The sequence below is a fragment of the Melospiza georgiana genome, chromosome 6 (genome assembly GCF_028018845.1).
Source record: "Melospiza georgiana isolate bMelGeo1 chromosome 6, bMelGeo1.pri, whole genome shotgun sequence".
Classification (NCBI taxonomy): domain Eukaryota; kingdom Metazoa; phylum Chordata; class Aves; order Passeriformes; family Passerellidae; genus Melospiza; species Melospiza georgiana.
In genome coordinates this window covers 40,789,401-40,813,106 of record NC_080435.1, presented here as the reverse complement: position 1 = coordinate 40,813,106, position 23,706 = coordinate 40,789,401, and the positions used below count along the sequence as shown (strand labels likewise).

At 38.3% G+C, this 23,706-nt stretch overlaps 1 protein-coding gene across 1 annotated transcript in view; it reads right to left on the bottom strand.

Annotated features, from left to right (window-relative positions):
- The window catches only part of LIN52 (lin-52 DREAM MuvB core complex component), a 40,704-nt gene that overhangs the window by 16,300 nt on the left and 698 nt on the right, over positions 1–23,706 (bottom strand). Inside the window, exons 4-5 of the mRNA XM_058026304.1 lie at positions 23,439–23,505; positions 22,326–22,409 (exon numbers count right to left, since the gene is read on the bottom strand). Of these exons, the coding sequence (XP_057882287.1) occupies positions 22,326–22,409; positions 23,439–23,505 (151 nt within the window). The remainder of the gene's footprint in view (positions 1–22,325; positions 22,410–23,438; positions 23,506–23,706) is intronic.

Genomic DNA, 23,706 nt, shown 5'->3' with positions numbered 1-23,706 from the left:
TGCTAAAAGAGACTGTAGAAATGTTATTTCCTATTAAACAAGAATCTCTGTGCTCTGTAGTCATCAAAAGTGTAAATAAGCACAGGAACTGATAGAGCAAGGCAGATCAGTAATCTACCCAGTCAGATATCCTGTCTGACTGCAGCCAAGATCAGAAACACCACAGGAAAAGATAAATTAGGGAGCCACATCATGAAGACATATGGAATAATAATTACTGAAAGATTCCTCCTCTTCTTAAGTGCTTATTTTATATCCTGAAACAGCTGATATTTCCTACTTAATTTTAGATTTTTTCTGCTCTAATTAAAAACATTGTCATTGTCCATTTAATTGCCTGATTCCTCTTCAATTGCTGCTAAGTACTTGGTCAAAAAAAAAAAAATCCCAGTGTGGCAGAAAGTCCCATATCAAATAATTCATCAGATAAAAAGCAGTTATTTTTGCTAATTTTAATCTGATTTTCTCCCCTCTAATTCTTTTCAGGGTTGGGAGTCAATAGGCATTTTCAATTTATCTTCTCAATTGAAGAGATGTAAAATAACAACTGCACTACCTTTCAAAATCAAAGAAGTCTTCTTTCCCTCCCCCCCACAATCTCATGAAGAAAACATTTGATTTATAAGCAGCTCTCTAGAAGTGAACAGTGTATTCCACACTATCTCAAAATTATTCCTACCAAAATACTGCCTGAAGTGACAGAGTATCCAAAGTTACAAAATAGAGAATGAGACTTATTTACTTCCTAGGAAAAGATTGTTAGACCTTATACAGAAATACAGGGTGTAAAGTATAAACAATTATTAAATTCAAACAGAAGAGGTGGGACATAGCATAATAATTTGCTGTGACTTGGAGATTCACTCAAGCCTGAAGACATACAGGAACAGAACAATTTGCTCAGCTTCACCATGCTGAGGACCTGCCTATTCTGGACCTGGCTGTTTTGGATGATCCCAGGAGCTCAGGAGGTTTAAGGGAGACATGCAAAACATTATTAAATCCTGCCACATCCATCAACCATGCACAAACCCAAACTCAATTACTTTGAGTAACTGAGTAAATTCTTAAACAAGTTCAGACAGATTTGTCAAGACAATTCTGCCAAAGACTAAGTTTTTCATCCAAAACCACACAAAAGTCATGTAAAAGGCCACAACATACAGAACATCAGAACAACAATAAAAAAAACACGACGAGAAAAAGAAATGGAGAAATGGTCTGATACAATAGTGAAGTATGTGTAGGAATGTATGGAGATCTTGATCACAGCCAAAATACGGAGCTCATCTTTGTGAGTGGAACAAGATTTGATAAGATCAGAGTAAAAGACTCTGAGAAAGGTATAATATTATAAAAACTTGGATAAGCACTATGTGGATATATAGGAAAGATTTTATTCCGTAAGTGTTATATCAAAAAATGGAAGAAGATTTAGATTATGGCTTGGTGCTTGGACTTATGGCACTAATCTCATCTCCCATTCTAGAAGAGCTAGTACTTCTTTCTGAGAAGAGCAATGAAAACATCAGAACACAAGAAGATTTTTCCTCTTGCCTGAAGAGTATTTTTCCCATTGGAAAGACCAACAATGGAAAGCATTCACTCAGCAAAATGAGTAGAAACAGACTTGTATTTCACAATAAAATGGAACAGCCAACTGCTCTAAAGAGACGGGTAAATTCTGTTCCCAGTGTAGTCCAACATCAGATATCCTAGGATTTGGGAACAAGTATTTATTAATTCAGAGTGAATAAAATATTGGCTTGATCTTGAACAATTTTCTGGCTTTTGTGGATTATGACATATTATGGTCAATCAAACTGCAAAGCACTAAATGTGTCTCAAATGTTCACAGAAATCACTGACAATATGGTATCTGCAATTTATCACAAAGGACATCTGAACACATTCCCCTTGTGATAGTGATAGTGTAACCAAAGGACTTCTGAAGACTTTGGCAGAATGACCCTCTTGCTCTATTATGCCATTTAGACAGCCTACTGGATCACCCAAACTGAGTAAAAAAAGGGGGGTTGGCATGAAATGAGGTCTGGCATGAGGTTGATATAACTCATGTAAGAGATGCAGGAACAGATTGCACTCCTAGGTCCTCAAATACAAAAATCGTACTTGCTGACGTGAAAAAACAACAATTGTTAATAAACAGATATTCTCCTCTTCAACACTCCATATGGCAGTCTGATGGATTAAACACCAGCAGAGTGTTGATCACTCTAAAAGCTCATATTGAGATGATCTGGAAAATCTGTCTATCTACAATTTACGAATTCTGGTTAATTTAATTAAAATGTTGCATCACTAAGTGCCTTAATATGGAAAGCCATAAGCTTGTGAGGTTCCTGGCACATGCTTGCCTTCAGAAGAAGCAACAGAACAAATTAGCAAAAGTCTCCTTTTAAATTTGGGTTATATAAAGGAAGGAAGACTCCTGAGCTAGAAAATTAGTCTAAGTGTACAAGCAGGAAGAAGAGGGCAGAAAAATCTCCAAAACAGGCAGAGGCAAAGGTGATACAATAAGGCTAGGAATGCCCATAGCATAAGAAAAAAAAAGGAGATAGGCTGTCAAAGTACAGGTGACTTTTGAAAGGGGTCAGCTAAGGTTAAAGGAAAGTAGATGTGTTATAAATAGCAGACTGAGAACTGGAGAGAGAGGGGTGGGGTTCAGGAAAGGAAGGGTCCCCTTGCAAGGAGAACAAAAGCCAGGAAGTCCCAAAAAAAAAAGAAGCCCATGGTCGACATGCTTGACCAAAGGTAAACCCAGTGGTGTAATCTCCCCTTACCAAGGGAGGCTTGAGATCTGGCTTCTTCAATTGAGACAGGCTCCAGCACATGAACAATCAATTACTGCAATTCACCTAAGGGGTGGTACCTGTTCATTTTCAATTTGGTGTCAACACTGTGAAAGAGAATTTTTGAGGCTAAGCCAGCTTACAATGTTTTTTTTCTTCCTAGAAGCATGGCTGGATGAAAAAATACAGACATTCCCCAATGCAAAACACCATCACAAGACAAGACACTGCACAAAAGTGTGTGACAGTGTCCCAGTGCAAGACACTGTCACAAAAGACAAGTGAGGAAACTGCTAGGATGTGGATGCAGATCATAGTTTGGAAAACAAATAGAAAACCATGTCTGAATGCAGCTTTAAGTTAATGGAAGACAAAGCATTCCCAATATGCTCACTACCATCTCTGGAATGGCACGTGTGTGTTAATACTTTTTTGTACTTAACAATATCTACTGTTCTTTTTAAACAAAAAATGAACATGCTGAGTTCACTTCTTAGCAGTTAAAGCTGAAGATGCAGCATCAAGGATTTTCTGGGCACAACTGCTAATATTTGAGAGAAGTCTGAAAACAGGAAAGTAGTATTATCAAGGAGATGTTGTACAAGAACAGACAGAAGTCCCCATGTTACTACTGTCTCAGTCCACTGTAATTCAGTGTTTTGGGATTTCCTCCTAACTTGTCTTAAACTGAGATATTCAGTAAAGCACAAAACCTTCTTTTTCTCTTTCCATTTTCAAAACTATCCAGACTAAAGAAAAAAAATTCTAGATGGAAAGAACAGCAGTTATCTCCAGGGAAACACTGGTTTAGGCTCATTTCTTATTCCAAATAATTAAACAGAAACAATTTTGGATTTTACTCTGTAGAATGATCATCTTACTTGGCAAAAGTAGAAGGAGCAGTCTCTTCAGTATAGCAATAGGTCTTCTACTTGTACAGGCAGATGAGGTTCTGCCTGCAAAACCCAAGAAAATCTGTTGACCTTCTGCAACAGACAATAGGGTATGTGAGATTGTGAAGAAGGCCTGGTTGTGTTCTATGTCTAGCACAGTATTATAAAGAAACACTGACACCCCTTGAACACCACTTTTTCTATAATTCACTGTGTGACAAAAAAGAATATGGACCTTTTACAATGCACACCCCTATACTAATCTTTGCCATTGGAGTAGAATTCAGAAAATTTGATCTGGAGTCAATAAAAAACAAAGCCATGTGCTTAGAAAATAAAAACTATTTCTAAAAAGTTTGATCACATTTACACATCCACACTTCCCCTAGACTATTTTCAACTTCTTATCAGAACATGCGACTGAGTGTGTCAGAGCCAAAGTTAATTATTTTCAAATTCAAATACAAGAGTACTGATCTTCTATACTATTATAAGCATAAGAGCCAATAAAAAGTGCCAAAGAAAGCAAGGTGGGAAAATAACCTTCCTTCCCCTAAGTCTTCTCTGCTTCAGAGAGACCAAGCAGGCTGGTTTCAAAACAAGAGCAAGTGATATAACCAAACAAAAGCAGATCTGAAAGGTGAGCAAACCCCACAAGCCACAGAGTCATTATTACTGTGTCGACAGCACACTTGTTAAAAATGTATATTTTAATTTTCTGTATTGCTTAAAGGTCCCAATTTGCCCAGGGATCTGGCTAAGCTGCCATTTTCTACCACGACACAGTGTAATCTTTATTTAATGGATTTAGCATCTATCTTCACTAGAGTGGTCTCTAAGGGGAAGGGGAGGGGAGTATGAAGGGGCATGAAGAGATGATCAGGGCCCCCCTCTCCTTCATCCATCCGGCGCTCATGTTTGTGTTCAAAATTCAATTACCTCCTTATTGATACTTCACAGAGATATTTAAGCTGCAAACATGAAGCCCTGATTTCCCAGGGGGCCATGCCCCTCTCTATTTCACTGCTCTGCTTCCCCCAGGGTGAATTCCTGAGGCGTCCATATTAATAGGTAATCAGTCACAATTCATTTATTAAACAGCTAGCAAGGTTTATCAGCCTGCCCTGATTAGCCGGAAGAAGCCACTGAATTTCTAATTTATTTATGGAAATATAAGTGTCTTCTTGAATTCCATTCATGAAAGACAGGGGTGCCGTGGGTCTGGCACACTGAATTCTAACAGGGAAGCGCCAGGCAACCTGGGCACGGAGGACTTTGCAACTTCAGCCTGGTAAATGCACTGTGGTGACCCCAGCATGACCAAGAGATTCAGACCAGAAACTCAGACAAGAATTCACAAGCCAGCTCTTCAGAGAGGAGGCATTGCCACCCACTGCAACTAGGGAATTACCACCCACTGATGGCTCAGTGTGTGGAATAGCTGCAGAAAGTTCACTAAACAGAGCCATCAGTGCAACAAAACCAGGGCAAAATAATAATGAAAAAAAGATGCATTTTCAAAAGTTTGAATAAAACATTCAGACCAGAGCTGAAAACAACTGCCAGGTAACATCAATATATGCATTTACACAGAAAGTTCAGCTTTTTGAAAACTGCATGCTGTTACAACCTTTACATTATTTCTTGTATAATAATTTCAACTAAATTGTTTTTAAAATGGAACATCACTGTGCACTCAAACTCAGCCACAAAAAGTCAGTGATGCTGTTGATTACCAAAAAGTGAAAATGGCTAAAAACAATTTAACAAATCATTTCTCTATTTTTTAAAAAATGAGATATGGAGTAATCAGTAAAAAGCAGACCTTGAATGAAAAGACTTGTACATGCACTGGATATACCTCAAGGCAGTTAGAATACAGCTTCATGTAACACAAAGCTTATATACATGGGCCTCTGAAAGTTAAAGCCTCCCACTGGTGAAAAACTTTTTTATCCCTGTCAGCTGTGTAGTGATCTCCAAAACTCATATGCACCTGAATTTTACCCACCATAGCTACTTAATCAGAAAACAACTAGAAATGGAAGACTATAGAAAATGTCTATTTCCTTTTCTTTCTCAATACAAATTTGTACTAAGTCAATTTCAATGTGTCCCCCTCTGCCTTTGGTCACTTTCCTGAATAGCTCTACAGGGAAGTAAACATAGATAAACACAGTAAATACAGGGATTCTATTTTCAAATGCTCCAAATGAGGGGGATGTCCCTCACACAGATGCAGTAGCCAAAAGGGTATTATTCTTTCCTAAAAGGAAATAAGGGACTTATTCTTTCCTAAAATATTTTGATCTCAAAACTGATAGGATTTAACAACAGGCAGTGTTACATGAAACAGAGATGGAGGCATGTTTAAACATATTGAGAGCATTTCTGTTAACACTAATTCTGAGACACTGTTATGAGACATTTTATTTAGCAACTCTAGTATTCTGATCACACTATTAGCTGACTACAAAAGTACTCAAAACTAAAAAGTCAAAGCATAGAGAGGATGCAGATGCCACCCCACAATACTGTATCTCACAAAAAAAAAAATGCAGTTCAATCACAATTACTAGAAAATATATTCCAAAAAATACTGCAAAATCTTATGTAGTTTAAAACTGGCTATGCCTATATCCTCTGAATTTACAAGCAAAATCTCAATAGTTACACAAAAGGTTTTAATATAAGATTCCATTACACAAAAATTGCAGTAGTGCATTAAAATATATAAAATTCCCACTTCCACTGAAGTAGTACAACCCATAACCTTAAATAAAAAATATATTATTACCTCTCAAATTACAGTGGTTAGACATGAAAAGATGAAGTACATGCAATAAATACATCCAAAATGCTAGGAGGACTGAGTGCTTGAATTCATCTACAACCAGAACTTGTAAGTTGCAGGTGTTTGAAGTCAAGGATAGCATGGGGAAATGAATCCTGAAAGAAGAATCTTTTTACTGCCTGAAAAAGTGATCAATAGCTTAATTGTTATTAGTTTGTGTTTTCCTCAAATAAGAGTGATTCCGTGTATTTTTCCTACTACGTAATGCAGTTCCTAGAAGAAGGAAAAAGACACAGAATTTACAGGAAAGATTTCTCAACCCCTTTCCTCCACTGTATAAGGAGGATTTTCACCTGGCACAAGAGGCAGACACCACAGGATTTTACAACAGACCCAAACATCTAATCAAGTTGTGGCTCTCAAAAGCCAGTTTCTGCTGCCTGCATTGCTTGGGGAACAGCAAATGCTACCAGTGAAAATAAAACAACCTCTTCCTATCCTGAGTCTACCCATACTTCACCTTTTCCCCCTTCAGCAGTAAATTCACAAGGGTGATTTCAAATGAGGGCTTTGCAGAATACCCAAGACAGAACTTACCACCGAGTAAAAATAGGACACACTTGCATGTTTTCAACTGGGAAGCTCACTGAGCATCAAACTCAATGTTATTTTCACTCCCTCAATATCTAAGCTTCTTATCATGCAGCACACTGCAGCACTGTCCATAACATCCAACCCATGATGCCCAAAGGTGCTGCAAAATGTAATCTGCAATCATGTTGCAGTTATTTCCAGTGTAGACAGACGTTATTTCTAGTCTTGTAGTTTTCACAGATGTTACTCCTAGTTATTTCTAGTTTTCATTGCTTTCAAAAGACAACTGAACGAAAGCAATGTAGCACTGGCACATATACAAGAAAAAACCCTACAAAACTGTAAGAAAATAGAATTTACTTTTACAACAGCGAAAACAACATTACAATCTTTAACTGCATGACTGATATTCAAACTAACCAGTCTGAAGCCCATTTTAATGCAACCAAGTCTGATGCAGATACCCAGTCAAACCCAGCCCACCACTGCCCACCTACCAAGCAGAACTGGAATTCATGTCCCTGTATAACATCCAAAGGGTATTAAAATAAAAGCAGAAGTATTACCAGAAGGTAGTCCTTCCTTTCTAATGCCTTCATAGAACTTGAGGACAAGCAGCTATTACTCTGCTGAAAATTACTCTGTATATTTTCATCCTGTCCCATTTTGTCCTCCATCTTATACATTTATTTCCAATTCTCCTGAAACAATGCCTGCATACTTTTAAGGCTACTACAGTAACAAACTGCATGATTACAATAAAGCCTGAGATGATTATCTTCTCTCTTTCTTGCACAGTCAGTGCCACCAACATCATACTCTTACTGACTTAACAAGGAACGTCACAAACTTCACACACAAAAATTACTTCCTACACTACTTAAATGCTGTAACTTAAGTGAGAGACATTTACAGGCAGAGTACAACACAGTTCAGAATAAAAATGAGACCCTTTAATTGACACTGGAGAAAATTAGATTCTAATTGCATATGCTATATTTTGCTGGTGACAATGAGGGTAGCATTTGCAAAAAAAGTGTTATGAGTTCCTTAACAACCAACAGGTTATTAAGACCTTTGTCATAAAAGTCATTAGAAATGTGACATTTCCAACAGCAGAGAGCCCTCTAGAGCTACCACAGGATAACAGTTCAGCAACCCTCCAGGAGAAGGGCACCAATGCTGCTTAATGCAACACCTGGGCTCTTCATGGAATCCCCTCCAGCTACTGACCAAACCTGACTTTACCTGTTCAGTAGAACAGACATCAAACCCCAAAGTGAGAAAACAGAAGTCACATTTTAATTTGAAGAATATGGGAGCTAATATTTATTGTATTGCCAGTAAACTTGGAAAGCTTTAAAATATAATAATACGTTTGGGGAAAGTTGTGCAAGGACTTAGAGATACTTATTTATAATATGTATGTTTGTAAAAAATCACCAAATACCTGACAAGCAAAATTTTACATGACTGTGCGTAGTGATACCAAAATAACTGTCACTTTGTGAATTAAACAATATGTGGATATATTCCTCATAGCACAAAAAGCTGTCCATATGAAAGTACCCTACCAATTTAAAATAATTTCTACATGGGAAATATATTCTGCTGAACATATTATAATAAAGCTTACAAGCCCTTCACTAAAACAGTGCTCAAAAGAGCACATAAATGAAATCTACTTAATAAGTTATTAGATGTCTTTTAATTATCTCTACTCTTGGGCTTGTGCTGTAGCAACCAATCAGTATAAATAAATTACAAACTGAAACTCTCTTCTTACACAGCATGGAGTTTCCTATTCCCACCTCCTCAATTACAGTACAAGTTGTAAGATAAACTGCAAGAAAATAACTAAATTATATCCTTTAGCTTTACTGTCAAGACTTAAAACTGTGAAAAGCAGTAAACACAACTTTATTATCTCCTCATTGTGACCAAAAATAGCAAGCATAAATTCACCTATTTTCTCAGAACCAAAACCCATTGAAGCATACAATTTTGGGACTGACAACCAAATTACAGCACACCAACCATAGGTTTGGGTTCACATTTTAAGAGCCTAAGTTAAGCACTTAAAGTTATGAGCTTAACTTTCTGCACATTAATTCATCAGACTTAATTATGATACAAGTTTGCAGTGTCCTTAGGGAACAACCATCTCTTGGACCCTTTAAAGAATCCACAAACAGCCTTCAAACATGCTTTCATGGGCAAGTATAAAGTAATGTTTTATTACCAAAATAAATTTCTAAGAGCCAACATTTCACTAGAGGGGGGAGGTGAAGAACAAACTTGCAATGAATATGATGAGAAGAGGTAGTATGTCTACCCTGCTGGCAACGGCATCAAGCTTCCTTTTTTGATCTCCAGCTAGAGCTCAAAAAGCCACAGTAAAACCTTCCTGTAGAGAGAGAGGCAAATCAAAATATCTCAGTGCCCTGACAAGTTCATGTTGGGATCCTGGAAGTCAGGAGTACAGTACCCCATTGGGGATATTTTCATCTCAAGCCCACTGCTATATTCAACAATGCACTTCTAAATGAGAACATTTTCAGAACAAAAACCACTCTATTTTACATAAATTGGTTACTCCTCTGCCCTAGACTTCCAAAATCTCATGGCCATAAACTCCAATCATATTGGGACACATGGATATGCTATGATTTTACAAGATTTATCTTACATTCAGTTTTCAATGCCTAAGAAAATGCAAATAGCTTTCACTGCTTCCATGCTATTAACAGCAGCAATCCTTTAATATTCTTAAATAAAGTTATTGTCTTCTTTAAGAATCAAGTACAATCTTTGTGCATCAAGAAGACCAGGCTTAGACACAAAAGGTACATTCAGGTGTAATCTGTTGTACATGCCTGTGCAGACACCAAGCAGGTCCACACCAAGACTAAGGGGAGCAAGGACACCACTGAAACACGTCAGGACAGAAACTACCTGCGTACACCGAGGGTCACAGCAGAGTCCTCAGCTCCTTTTCCTTATCCTTAAAATGTGCATTTCTGCAGGATATGTATGGGAACTAGTCATGAAAGTCAAGCAATTAAAAAGCATTTCTGAGGTATTCATGGGACTGTACCAGCCACAAGTGCCTGACAGCTCTGCGTGTGTGCAAGTCCCTGGAGAGCCATCACACTTCAATTACTATCACTAACATTAGTCATTATCAGGCTGGCTTCAGTCCCTGGGGAAGGCAGCTTGTGATGACAATATCCAGCCTCTCCTTGTAAAACAATTCATTAGGCAAAGCAGAACAGCTGGGGCAGCCACGTGGATGTCTGCAGAGTGGCCCTCCCACTGGGACCTCCAGCCCCCCTCTCCTTTTGGGCAGGAGCAGCCACCGCCCCCATGGCAGCTGTAAAAGCCTCTGGGGACGCTTCAGGTTTAATCAGTGCTCCTTATTCTCAGGGGAAGCATTTGATTGCAAACTTAAACTAATGGCACTCAGAAGGTTACAACAATCATCAGATAAGAGGCTTTAGGGCATTTTTATCTTGTTCTAATGCTCACAAGTTAATGAGGCAATAAGAGACAGACACTATCAGACTTGGTCCAGCAACATTGTACAGAGAGGATGCTCGAAGCTGCATTTACTGCAGATGCAAGAGGTAAGGTGGCAAGTTCACTATTGATCTTACAGAAGACTTCATGCTCTGAACGACTGAAACCACTCAATAAAGTGACAAAATGCTTGGCAAATTTTCACATAGCTTTGTATGCATTATCACTGGATCCAAAATGGAGGAAACTGAAGAGGAATATAGCAAACCAAACAGGTAAATAATCTTTGGCATTAGAACAGATACAGACTAATAATTTCTAAACATTATACTGCTTGCAAATAGAAATCCTTTTATATATAAAATGTCTACAAATGGCTGAGAATAGCCTTGCTTTTCTTACCTACCCTGCTTGGGTCCCAGGCTGAAGAGCCCTTGATATTGGGATCTGTTTTGTTATAATATTCTCATTTTACTACTGATGACTGACACAATATTCTAATGATACATTCCTGTGGCATATAATAGCAGCAAGCAGGGGGAAACAACAAACAGCAGTACACAGCAAAGGATACTTCACAATCAATGCTTTATATACTATTTTTTAAAAATTCATTATTTTTTCAATGACTTGCAAAACCAAATTAACATGAACTCCACCTTACAGCTGGGGAGATAGGAAGAGGTACATAAGAAGGCAAATATATGAACCAAGTAGAAAAGGGTAGTAACAGAAACTCAGCCAAGTCTCCAAAGTCACACTCTAGTGAGATTTTTCACTAGGATCAGCTGCTGCTCTGCAAATAGATCCAGCAACCCATACTGTGGAAGAAAATTCTCTCTTCGTTCCTGCCAGAAGCCAAAATTTATAGGAAAACATTTCAGACAGAGATGGCATACAGATAATCTTTCCAACATTTACAGAGTAAATGTTCTAGTAACACAGAAGTGGAAAGTTTTAATTGAATAAAGGCACATACAAAGCAAAAGATGTTTAAATAATAAATACAGACCAGTTCTAAAGAATCAAGAGTCCCTGCTAGAATGACTCCTGAGATTTGTTAGGCATTTTTGTGATTTTAAATGATAATAGAAAAATGCACATAACCTTATGCTTGATCAAACTTTTCCCCATCCTCAATTCCTCCACTGACAGTAGTCTACAAGTTATCCTGTCAGAATAAGAGTAGCAAAAAATAGGCTTCTGACAGTATAATGTAAGAACATTTTGTTTGTAGTCATGTTTCTTTCTGGGCCAAGCATGTGGCAGGTAGAAATGCTTTAATGTGACAGCCCATTCCTTTACTTTTGTGGCTAAAAGCTCTTCAGTCAAGCCCCATTGACCCTCTACTTGTCTAGACAGTTGAGGGTGGTTTCACTGTTCATTTCAGCCAAGACACAAGAAACTCTGTGTATGCTGAGGACCATTCTTCTGCTCTGCTTAAAGAATTGTACTGAATGGACTGTACCTTCCTGTGCACAAATATGGGCTCTGCAGCCCACACTGCACAGACTTGTAATCAGCTCTGTCAATGCAAGTATTTGAAAGTCCATTCACCATCCTCCCAAAGCCCAAAAGCCATCACTGTGACACAGGAATTCTTAGATATCCTGTTCTGAATCAGCTGCTCCCATAGAGGCAGATCAGAGAGCTGCACCTGCCCAAATCTCATAAGCTGAACTGTTTTGGTGCTGTGGGGAATGCAGGCCTCAAAGGCACTTCTAGAAGGAGAACATAGATTAGAGAAACATGGAGCCACTGCATGATTGGGGTTACAAGGGCTCAGGAGGTCTCCTGCTCAAAGTGGGGTCGATTATGAGGGCAGATCATGGTGCTTAAAGCTTTGAGTCAGGTCTGGAAAACCTCCAAGAACAGAGAATGCAGAACTGGTGACTGCACAATGCGTTCCACTGCTTGACTGACCAGTGCTAATATTCCAGATGTCTTTGCAAAGCACAAATTGGTGCTTGAGGAGCATACCAAAAATCCTGCAGAAGTTAATAGTGATGAATCAGATTCCACAGTCTTCAGAGCAGTTTGGTCAGTTTTCAGATTAATCAGATTTCTTTCTCTTCCCCAATAACACTTCCCTTTTCTTAACCACAGGAAGTATCTAGATCAACCTTCACTCTATCAACATAAACTCAAAAAGTCTTTTCCAAAAACTATCAAACCATTGCAGAATTTCTTCCTTCTACTCAACAAACTATAGGAGACAAGGGGGACTTGGAGAAGAGACATTCTTAGACATAAATACCAGGGTATAAGAAATGTTTTGTGGGGGTTTTTTAATTGGTTTGGTATTTTTATTTTGTAGTTCTTGTTTGTTGGTATTTGTTGTCCTGGCTTTCTTTTTGGTGGAGGCAAAGGTGTTGTTTTTATCTTGTTTTAATACAGCAAGTAATACATTCTGGCTGAAGTACTTTTCAGAGGTAGCCTTTGTTTTAACAAAATCAGATTCACAAACTAGGTACGGGCACATAGAAATGGTGAGGAGGACACGAAAAGGAAAAAATAAACCACATTTCAAAAAAGATCAGGTAAAAAGTATCTCATCAACTCAGCTTTTATTTAGAATTTAGCTGTTGCATTGAGCATCACTCACTTCAACAGCAATTATCTGCCAGCTTTTGGGCCACTCAGCATGTGATCCTTATATATATAGCTTTGGAAACTCAGTTACCAGAGATGGGGCTCTGTCTACCACTGGAAAAACTCCCCATTGTACTCCCAACTTCAGGTTCCAGAATTAACCATGAAATGGCAGGTGTCATTTTAGCATTTCTTTTATACCTAACCACGTTTTAAAGCTATCTACACAATCACAGAGTTTACATTGTTTATGATAATCTCCCTTTGGTAAGAGGTGTCCATCAGAATTAGAAAAATGCAATCAGCTGCATTTAGAAGTCTCAATGAATACCTGCTAAAATGGAAATTAGGGATTTTACAGTCACTTTGGATATTTTAAAATAATTCTGTGGTAAAATAATTACCTTATTATGACAAAAATTATTAAGTCACAGACAAAAAAATCCAACCTAAACTGTAGAATTTAACAAAGAAGATTCCACATAGACGATTACCTACAACAGGCATCAAACAGAAAATAAAAGCACAGAGAAACTATAGAAGTTTGAACTTCTAACACATACAGGAGAGTTTTAGAGATTTTTTTTTTCCTTTTCTCAAAGGAAAGTTTACACCTCCTTCTGCAGCAATCAGAATCATCAATGCCTGGAGACTATGATGATGCCTTAGTACTCACCATCCGTGTTCACCATAGCATCTTTCCCTAAGGGTAAGGGAAGGGCAAGAAGGCAAAGATGCAGAAATTTCTTGGAACTTACAGAAATATTCATTCTACTTAACCAACAGACAGAGAACACCCTAAGGATCCATGCAGTATATATGACAGTTACCTAGACACAGCATTTGTTTTATGGTAAGAATGCACTATCTATGCATATGGGTAGAATCACATCTGATAGCATCAGTATACTGTCTCTTCCTGATTTTATATTTAAGAATAACCTGAATCTGCCTTTTTTCTTTTTTTTTTTTTTTTTTTTTTTGCACACAGAGGGCAACTCAAATACACATCCACTTATTTAAAAAAACCCAAACAATAGCAGCCATGGTCCAAACTCGATTTCCATCCTCACCATTGCAACCTAATCTCCTGGCACGTTAATGCAAATCAAAGCGAACACTTCTCTGACACTGGTAGCAAAGCGTGTTCCTCTCCCAAGAGAGACCTGTAAAACAGGACAGTCACTGACAGCAGTACAATTACTGACACAGATACAGACTTTATGGACATGTTTATCTCTGCTGTAAATCCACACTCTCTCTCCACTCCGATTCATGAGTCATAAAGAAATTGCAGATAATGAAAAAGTTGGAGAAATTTACAGCGTGTCGGAAACCTCAGACAGCCAGAAGAAATTAAAGAGCTGACTGAGGATAAATCACACAGGTACAATTAAAACTTCCTATGCCTCCTTCACTTCCAAACTGGGGCACAAGCCAATGGAGATGATGAAAAGTTGAGGTCATGACTCCTCTGACTGTAATCATTTCTTAACTACCTACATGTCAGAATTAGCCAATTCACAGATCATGTATGAATTGCAATTTCAGGCTGCCATTCTGATGTCTCTCTTCCAACAGGAGATGCCCCTGAAAAATCCTGCCTGTAAATAAACCACCCAGCAAACAGTATAAGAAAAGGTGATTTCCTTGTCCCTCTGCAGATGCAGAGTATCTCTTACCACAGCAATGTGCATTAAAATGAAGCAGTAGATCTACAGTGTGGGAGGAGAGTGTAAAAAGAATCAGGAGAAAGGCCAAGGTTTCACATGGAAATCACAGCACCTCGGATATTGCGGAGACAAGCCATATAAACATCTTAACACACAATTTAGGTGTTCTTTTCACCTCTCTGAAACAATCAAATAAGGCCCAAGAATTACTATGAATGTAAACTGAAAATAGCCTCTATATTTTTCCTACTGTGAAAAACTAAAGCAACCATTTCAGCTGATTGTAAGCTCCTGAAATTCTCTGTGATCATCTCCTAACCCAAAAATGAACCACTTAAAATGTGATCCCCTTCCATGGGAGAAGTCTACTAACTCTAAGTAACACCTCAAGCTAACTGTGTATTATAGAAATCCCGTGTCCAAAGAGCATAATTTTGTTGTGCAGATGTAAAACTCTGCCTTCAAGCTTTGAAGCACATGAAGTATACTATTTCACATAACGTCCTTGCCAAACACAGTACTAAATAACAAAGTAAGTGAGAAATATGCTTTCGAGCAAAAGTGAAACATGATGAAGATTCACTCAGCAAGGCAAGGGAATGCAGAAAACTAACCAAGAAAAAAAAACAGTTGCTACAAAGAAAATTCTAAGCAGAGCAGAAATAACTGAAGCACACATACCTCAAACAGATTCTTCTTATGCAGGACAGTTCACCTTGCATGTAAACTAAATTTTGTTTAAGAACGTAACAAGCACTAGACTTGGCAGACATTGTTCTTTTCCAAGCCCAGCATATTTAGAACAATGTAGGCAATCCAAAACATATTTTCTTCTATGATGTTTCAGATTAATACAAGCACACAAGTACAATACTGTGCTAGAAGCACAGTAGTTCTGGAGATGCCAGTTTTTAACAAAGAAAAAGTGAGCATCTTCCTCACTCTTTTGTCAGCAATCAAGCTGCTAATAACACTGCTATATCTTCATCGTAACTGGCACTGAGACTGCTGTGGGATGTAGATCCAAATCACACACTACTCTTTCACTTTTTCCTTCCTGCCTCTCCAAAAGGCAGTTCTCTTTCTCCAGCTCCACTTTAGATAGTCTTATTTCCCAAGGAAATAAGGAAAGAGTTCATGTTATAGAAAGAGTCAGCTCTTCTAAACAGTTTCAAAACCTCATTTTGACTAGTAAGAAACCACAAGAGTCAAGTTTAATTTTCCATGCAACTCTCCAGACTACAGAGTGGACATACAGCTTTTACTAAAACAGACCAACAGCAGATTTCAGATGTCATAAGGCATTTTAAAGCACCTTTTACTTACACATCTGTTCATATGTTGGTTTCCTACAAATGTAAGAACCTGAAACATTTTGTTGCAAACAACTGTACATACACACCAGAAAGAGCACCAGGCAACTGTAATGCAGAAGTAATGCCGTGTTCACAAATGTAGACTTCTGAGCTTAAAAAGCCTCTGTGTGGCCAGAACTAAAGAAAAAGTGGTTATGATCAGAAAATATTTTTATCTGATCAATTACATAACTGATAGAAGCCTGTTTGGGTACAAAGGCCAGGTGTTTTGCATGGAGACTAAAAAGCACATTCATGCTACATGGAGACACACCCAGGCAATCCATTACACAAAAGGAAAAAGATATTTCAGTAAAAGGGTACAGTATCTTCCCTAATTTCCTTATTTTGATTCTAATTCAGCAATTTTGTATATACAAAGTTCAAGTGTAGCAACTGTCATGCCCTGTTTCCTAGTTTGGTAAGTTCAGTCCACCAAGGATGGAGTCCAATTTAAACATATCCTACCTATGATCAGCATCAAAAAGTCAAAAAATAAACAACATCCAAAACTCAATGACAGTAGCCTGCAAGGATCACTGACAGAACTAAGGGTGTATGCTCAAAAAATGCTGCAGTTAAATCCTGATTAACTGCTCTGCCCCTCCAAACCTACAAAAAAGCTGAACTTGCAGGCAAGAGATCACAACAGGAAGCATTTATCTGAAATGAAAAATGAAAAATCCAAGACCACCAATCTAAGGAAAAGTGGTGATCTGTACATAGCTTGGAATTCAGAAGGACTCCTTTATGATTTTCCAGAAATTTCAGAGGCTGCTGAGGTTGCAGAGGACTACAATTCAAACCCAATGACAGCCTAACTTGAGAGCAAGGTAGTTGTTCCTCATTCATGTGCCCATTCATCTCTTGCTGTCTCTGGAAGAGTCCCTCCATTACAGGGAACCCTCAGAGATTTCTGGTAGGGGCTGCTTAACTACCAGGCAGTTTAGCCTATTACTAAAATAAATAAATGAAAATATCCATTTTCAAACAAAAGGTCCTTCCAACCCACCACCCTGACTGACATGCCAATGGCAAACATCTGTAGAAGAGTCAAAGTGCAGGGAGGCACCCAGCTGTACCTGCACAGTAATCTCTCTCTGCTTTCTGCATCTCCAAGATGTCCAAGGCACTGGGGACTCCTCAGCAGTCAGATGTCCTGGAAGGATTTATCTTCCAATAATTTTTGTCATTACTGAGTGAGAAACTCCATGACCACAAGCTCCAGTGGTGATGTGTTCTGGCTTCAAAATGCACAACACAAGCACCTCCTCAGGTCTGTCCCCACACACTCTTTCATTCTCTCTGGCTCCCATACTATGAGAAACCATGAAGAGTCATTCCCTAGTCACACTTGCTCTGCATTAATGTTTTACAGACCTTTTTCACATACTACATCAGCTGTTTCTCTCCAGGCCAAAAAACCCTAGCCATTTACCTATTCCTCATATTTAAGAAAATGATCACTGGCTGAGTAAGCTAGACTGGCTTTTCCTCTATAAGTCTGGTACTACAAGATGACCAACCTTTTGGTGTCCACCTGCAATCTCCCAGGTCATCCAGGCCCTTAGTTAAAGAGCTCTTCAGCTGCAACCTTTTTTTTTTTATTTGCTTGAACATATATGGAAAATAAATCAGCCTTACAAAGAAAATAGGAGCAAAGTTGCTAGAACCTAGTGAAAGCCAGGGTGCACAAAACAATGGGAAACTATAAATAAAGAGACTTAGTTGAGCATATTTGGGAACTGTCCCATTTCTCTTGAAAGAGTATGAGGATTTGACATTGGATAACACAGTCATTCCTAATTCTACAGCAAGAACATCACAAACTACCTTCAACTCCAAGTAAAAATTTAACCTAACACAAGATTAGACCAGCAAAAATCACTGACAAGGAAATTATAAATGATATTCATATCTGTTTGGTCAGTTATCCCACATTTTCTAATATTTAAAGCACACATAGCACCCAGGCACCATTATCCTCACAAAGATATTGGGGCTTAAGAAGAACAGGCTTTGCAGAAGTCTCACACTGACAGAACCACTGGAGCAGTACCATGATACCACAGTGGCTAAATAACCATTCTGGCAGCAGTGAGATTTTACAAACATGGCTGTGATACCAGCTATCTATATTTACATTTCAGGACTTCTGAACCAATATAGCAGGTGTTATCTGAAAAATATCAGAGATTCACAGGGAAACAACAGCAGGGCCTTCAATAGTCCCTGGACAACCACATTCCTTCAGTGACACAGTGCCTTTCCCATGCTCCCATCCTACATATATTTTATACACAAGTTTTTTTCTGAAGTTTAGAAAAAAAACAAACTTTAAGGTTTTTTTTTATAAAAAAAGCATTTTCCTCTGTGTTTGTAGTTCTCAGATATTTCTCTCTGTATACCTACATACCAAAGGATGAGAGGACATATCTTTAAATGCATGGACTTCTCAGAGTTGCCAGTTCATGAAACCAAGACTTCAAAATTCTAAAGTCAGCTTTGACTCAGACACTCCAAAAGGTGCAATGGGTCATACAGTAGAAAAAAGAGCTTCCAACCTAAATTTGCAGTTATTTACATTAAGTGTTTTGAAGCTTGCTGCTTTATGTCTGTGACTGTGTTCCCAAAAAAAGAACCATTTCCCTCTTGCTTGCCACATTAGCCGGGGTCTGCTCATTCTGCAATGCTCACTACTCCACTCCAAGCAAAGCCTGCAAGTGGAAAAATTAAGGGACACAGAGGGGAGGAAGAAAGTTCATAACAAGACTTTTATATCTTTTTTCTTCCCTAAACTCAGAAATGAGACTCACTGAGTGGCTGCAGCCCACTTCAGAAGAGCTACTATGCCTCCCAAAGTCACCCTAACTGTATGAACACTAAAAGTCAGCGCATTCATAGAGCCCAATTCCTTCTCCCTTAAAATAACCACATTATCAGGAGCAGTAAAATTGACACAAAGCAGGACTTTAAATACTAAAAATGATTTTGATTATTCTAACCAATAAAATAATTAATTAACCGAAGGAAAATAGAAGCTCTAATGTGAGAAGGTTGGACTTCATAATCTTGGAGGTCTTTTCCAGCCCAAATGTTTCTATGATTCTGAGAACCAAAGCAAAAAGAGAAAAGCAGCTATAAGCAAAATAATGAGGTAGAATTTTACAGAGCTTAAAAAGCTGACAAGGAAACACAAGCTGAAACCTCAGAAGTGCTGAAAAATAATTTATTTTTAAAAGACTTTCTTGATACAAGGACCTGAGCCTGGAAGCTTTCAGAGAACTCCAGAATCAGCTTTTAACAAAGAATAAATACACAAAAGAGACCCAAGCCTGTCCTTAAAGAGGAAAGTAAAAATTTTCTTTTAAATGGTTCATGCTACAAAAATTCTGCTTCTTTCAAGGAAAGCTATTGACATGAATCCTGTGCTAAGGAATGGAAGAATATTCTGTAAAGGTCATTTTGAGCAAGAATCCACCTACTAGCTTGACAGGAAGAAAGTGGTAGAACAAGCTGGAAAGAAAAGCCAAATTATATGTTGATAAATTAAATTGATTCACAGAAGCCACAGGGCAGTCAACAAACTAGAGAGGGTTTCAGAAAGTAAAGGTAATCCCTCCCCTATGGGAAAAAGAAGGGAGGAATTTAGTTGTATAGAAAGGAAACCTGTGAAAAGCACAGAACCAAAGAGAAACGGAGAAAGCTATGGCCAAAAAATTTGGACAGCTGAGATTGTAGATAATAAAAATGTGGGATTCAGATAACAGTATTCAACCTTTCCTAGGTGAAAGCCATCCAGATGTCTCATCAAGATGGACAAAACATTCAATACATCTGTTCCAAACTTGTCAAGAAAGTCCTCTTATACAGACAAAATAGTAAGAGAGTTCACATGAATTCAAAAAATAAGACATGTAAGTCAGTAATTATTAATTTATCCAACTACATCATGCCAAATCAATTATTCAGATTTCAATGCTAATGTTGCAATAGTACCTCAATAAATAAACTTTTAAAAAGGTACCCTGTCCCAGAGCACTTTGCCTAATGAATTCTAATGCAAAATTGATGTAAAGTATGTTGTGAACTGTGTATAACAATAACAGATCTCACAACATGATTGCAATGTCACTCAATAGATACATTTTTCATGGAATGCTGCAGGAATCACCCTGGTCCTGCACAGTACACAATTAATAACTTGGATGAAAATAAAAGTCTTTGAAAATACGAAGGATTTGAGGTGGGATCTAGAAGAGAAGAGTTGGAAGGAAAAGTAAGTTAATACAATGAAGCAGCATTGTCTCTCAACCTCACTGCTGATTAACCACTTGAAAATACCATAAAAAAAGACAGCGCACATTTTGAAAGGAAAATATGTCACAAAAAACAATCTTGGGAAGAACAGCTTTAAACCATAACTGAAATGTCAGAGTTTTATAAAAAAGAAGCCAAACTTCCGCGGGAGGCCTCATGCTGCCATCTAGAGGAGACAGGTCAGCAGCAGGTTTGGTCCTGCTTTGGACAGCCAGTTTCAATGACCCAGCCAAGCCAAGAGGGAGTAAATTTCAGTACAGAGACATAAGCAAATCATTACCGTCCAAGACCAAACCATAAGTCCCTTAACTTTAATGAACAGATATTTTGGATTTTTTTCTTGTTCTCTTACTTGTCTAAGTTCATAAGAGAAAATAACCTAAAGACAGTATTAGGAAAAACAGTCCTCAGCAGCTTCTGTTCAAATTCCACAACTAATTTTTGGTAAAAATTTTCCAAAGATAAATTTATATTACAACACACAAAGTATTCAATGGATTACAGTAAAGGAAAACTGCCTTCAGTGACAAGAAGTTACAAGCATGGAAATCTTTCATGAAGGTTGAAAATTCAAGATTTAAGTTATAACTGTTGAGCCTCATATTTCAGTTTTCACTCACTTTGCCTTCTTCACACATGCACTTGTTCTCAGTAAAAATAAATGGAACCACATGCAACAAATATTGCACATGCAATAAGGAAACAAACACCTCCCTAGCTTTACTGCAACTCAGGCTCTGCTAAAGTCCATCTAGCAGAACAACACTGTCTGACATCAGAGCCTGCAGCTCAACTGAGAAAGCCAACCATCAGCCAGCCTTTGCATTTGACTCAGTTTTACACTGTTATACTTTAACTGCTACTCCACCAAATGCTTTACACAGTCTTAACAGATGTTAGCACTGAAAGTAAAATAAACTTGAAGTATGTTAAAACAAGCTTAGTGATTTGTTATTAAGAATGCATTAGGCTATCCTGTGTTTGCAGTCAGAAAGACTCTAAAGGTTTATTACTAAATCGTGTTACCCACTGAAAGGAAGGTGAAAGACTTGAAACTTCTGGTGCTTTGTGTAGCCCAAGAGTAATTACAACCAGGGACTATGTCAGAGCATAACTAAACAGAAAAAAAAAATTAATGTGGCAATATGTATTGGTAGCATTAAGAATGATACAATACTCTTGAAATCCTCAAAGCTGGATCAACTTGTTAACAAGAGCTCTAAAAACGAGACAATGAAAGAAACTCTTCAAAAAACCACAGTAAGAGTTGGCTGTTTGCAATTGGGATGAAAGCCATCTTTATTCCTCAATGACATCACTGCCTGCCACAACTGAGTGTAGAAAAAAGTAACAGCAACAGAAGCAGAAAACAGTATGAAAAGCAAAGTGACAGCAGAATCCTATACACAAGTGCAAGTTTCCCTGTGAGCAGTGCATGGAATTAGAGAGAAGTACTGCCACAAGGATTCTGAGAGATACCTTTAGTATCTGAGTGGGAAATTAAGCAAAGTGACCTGATTTATGTAAGACAGTGCTAACTCAGGAACAGAAGTCTGTGCCACTGGGTAACACCAGACTGACACACATGTTTTCCCCCATGCAGGCAGGCTGTAGGTTGGGGATGTAAGCTCATTCTCTCATCCTGTTGCAGGAGGTGACTGTCAAGCACTTGCCAAATCTGCCAACACACTTTTCCAGCTACCAATGTACAAGCACATGCTTTAGTGGAAAGATTTGGAATGCAGTCAGTCATATCTGTGTACAGCACTTACATTCATCCAGTCCCAGCTGATAAGCCAGGTTCTGCAGGCCACGAACTTTTTCCATCAGATTAGCTGTAGTAAGGCTCCCCAGCTCTGAAGAAGAGAGAAGAAGGTGAATTTTAACACTGTCTATAGTCCTCTAGTAGCAGCTCACCTGTTTAGTACTTCACAGAGCACTTTGAGGCCATACTTCTGTCAGGATCTGTTTCAGTGAACAGCGTATGGTCAAAATTCAAGCTGACTCCACTGCTAATTTTAACATAAGGAAAAAGACACCCAGGACCCTAGTTCATGATTTAATCTGCCACCATTGCAAAGAGTAATTTGATCCATACTTTGGAAGTTCCTGTACACCACACTGCAACATGAACAAGCTATATAAAAGTATGTAAGCTATATAAAAGTATGCAAAGGAACGGACTTATTTTGCATTAATAACGTGAGTTCAAGCACATTTCTTCAAGCAAGTCAGAGTTAAATCATCTCACTTTCACTCTGCAGCTGTGACATGTCACTGTGACACGATCACACATCACCATCCAGAATTCATGACAGGCAGAGCACACTGAAGGATGTTTACTGCAAACTAACAGCTGCAACATGCAGCAAGTGTACATGCTAGCTAGTCCTGCTGTAACTTGCCCTTGCAGCCTCACTATTGCATTGGAGGTCCTGGATCCATGACAGAACACACACAAATGTAGAGCATCTCTGAACAAGTCAATTAACAAGTCTAAGCTACCCACCACCTGATCAGCTGAGCCTCTCCAAAAAATCCATGCTACTTCTCAAAATGCAGGAGATGCTCATTGTACTTATACAGGGATAAAAAAGGCTAAGGCAGGTGACTTAAACATGTTACACTGCCTGTTTTGAAAAATCAGCCTGCCACTGACATCTGGATAGGCTCTTGGAAATAACTGGTTTAATGAACATGGCTGTCATCAACAAGATGAAGAGACTTCTGAGTTGGAGATTCTGCAAACATGATGGCTAGAGACCTCAGGCCACAGGGCCACCACCAGAACATTTAAAGAACAAGTGCTTTAAGCCTCTTAAGCAAGTAGTGAATTCACATCTGCTTTGGCAACCTCCATTCCTGCCCACAATATTCATACTCACCCTTCAGCATATCAATATCATCATTTTCTAATTCAGCCATCCACTTGGGAGGAGAACTTGTAATTGGCTGTTTTGAAAAAATAGAAGTTCATATTCAGAAAAGTCCATTTTTAGAATTATACAATGAAGTACGATCTGCATTGAAAACTAATTATGCCGGCAGCAAAAATATGAGCATGCGCTCCATAGAAATACTTTTATGTTTAATCTTGTTTCTTCCTGGACATTTTAGAGTTTAAAACGGCATACCACTTTCCACAAGCCAAAA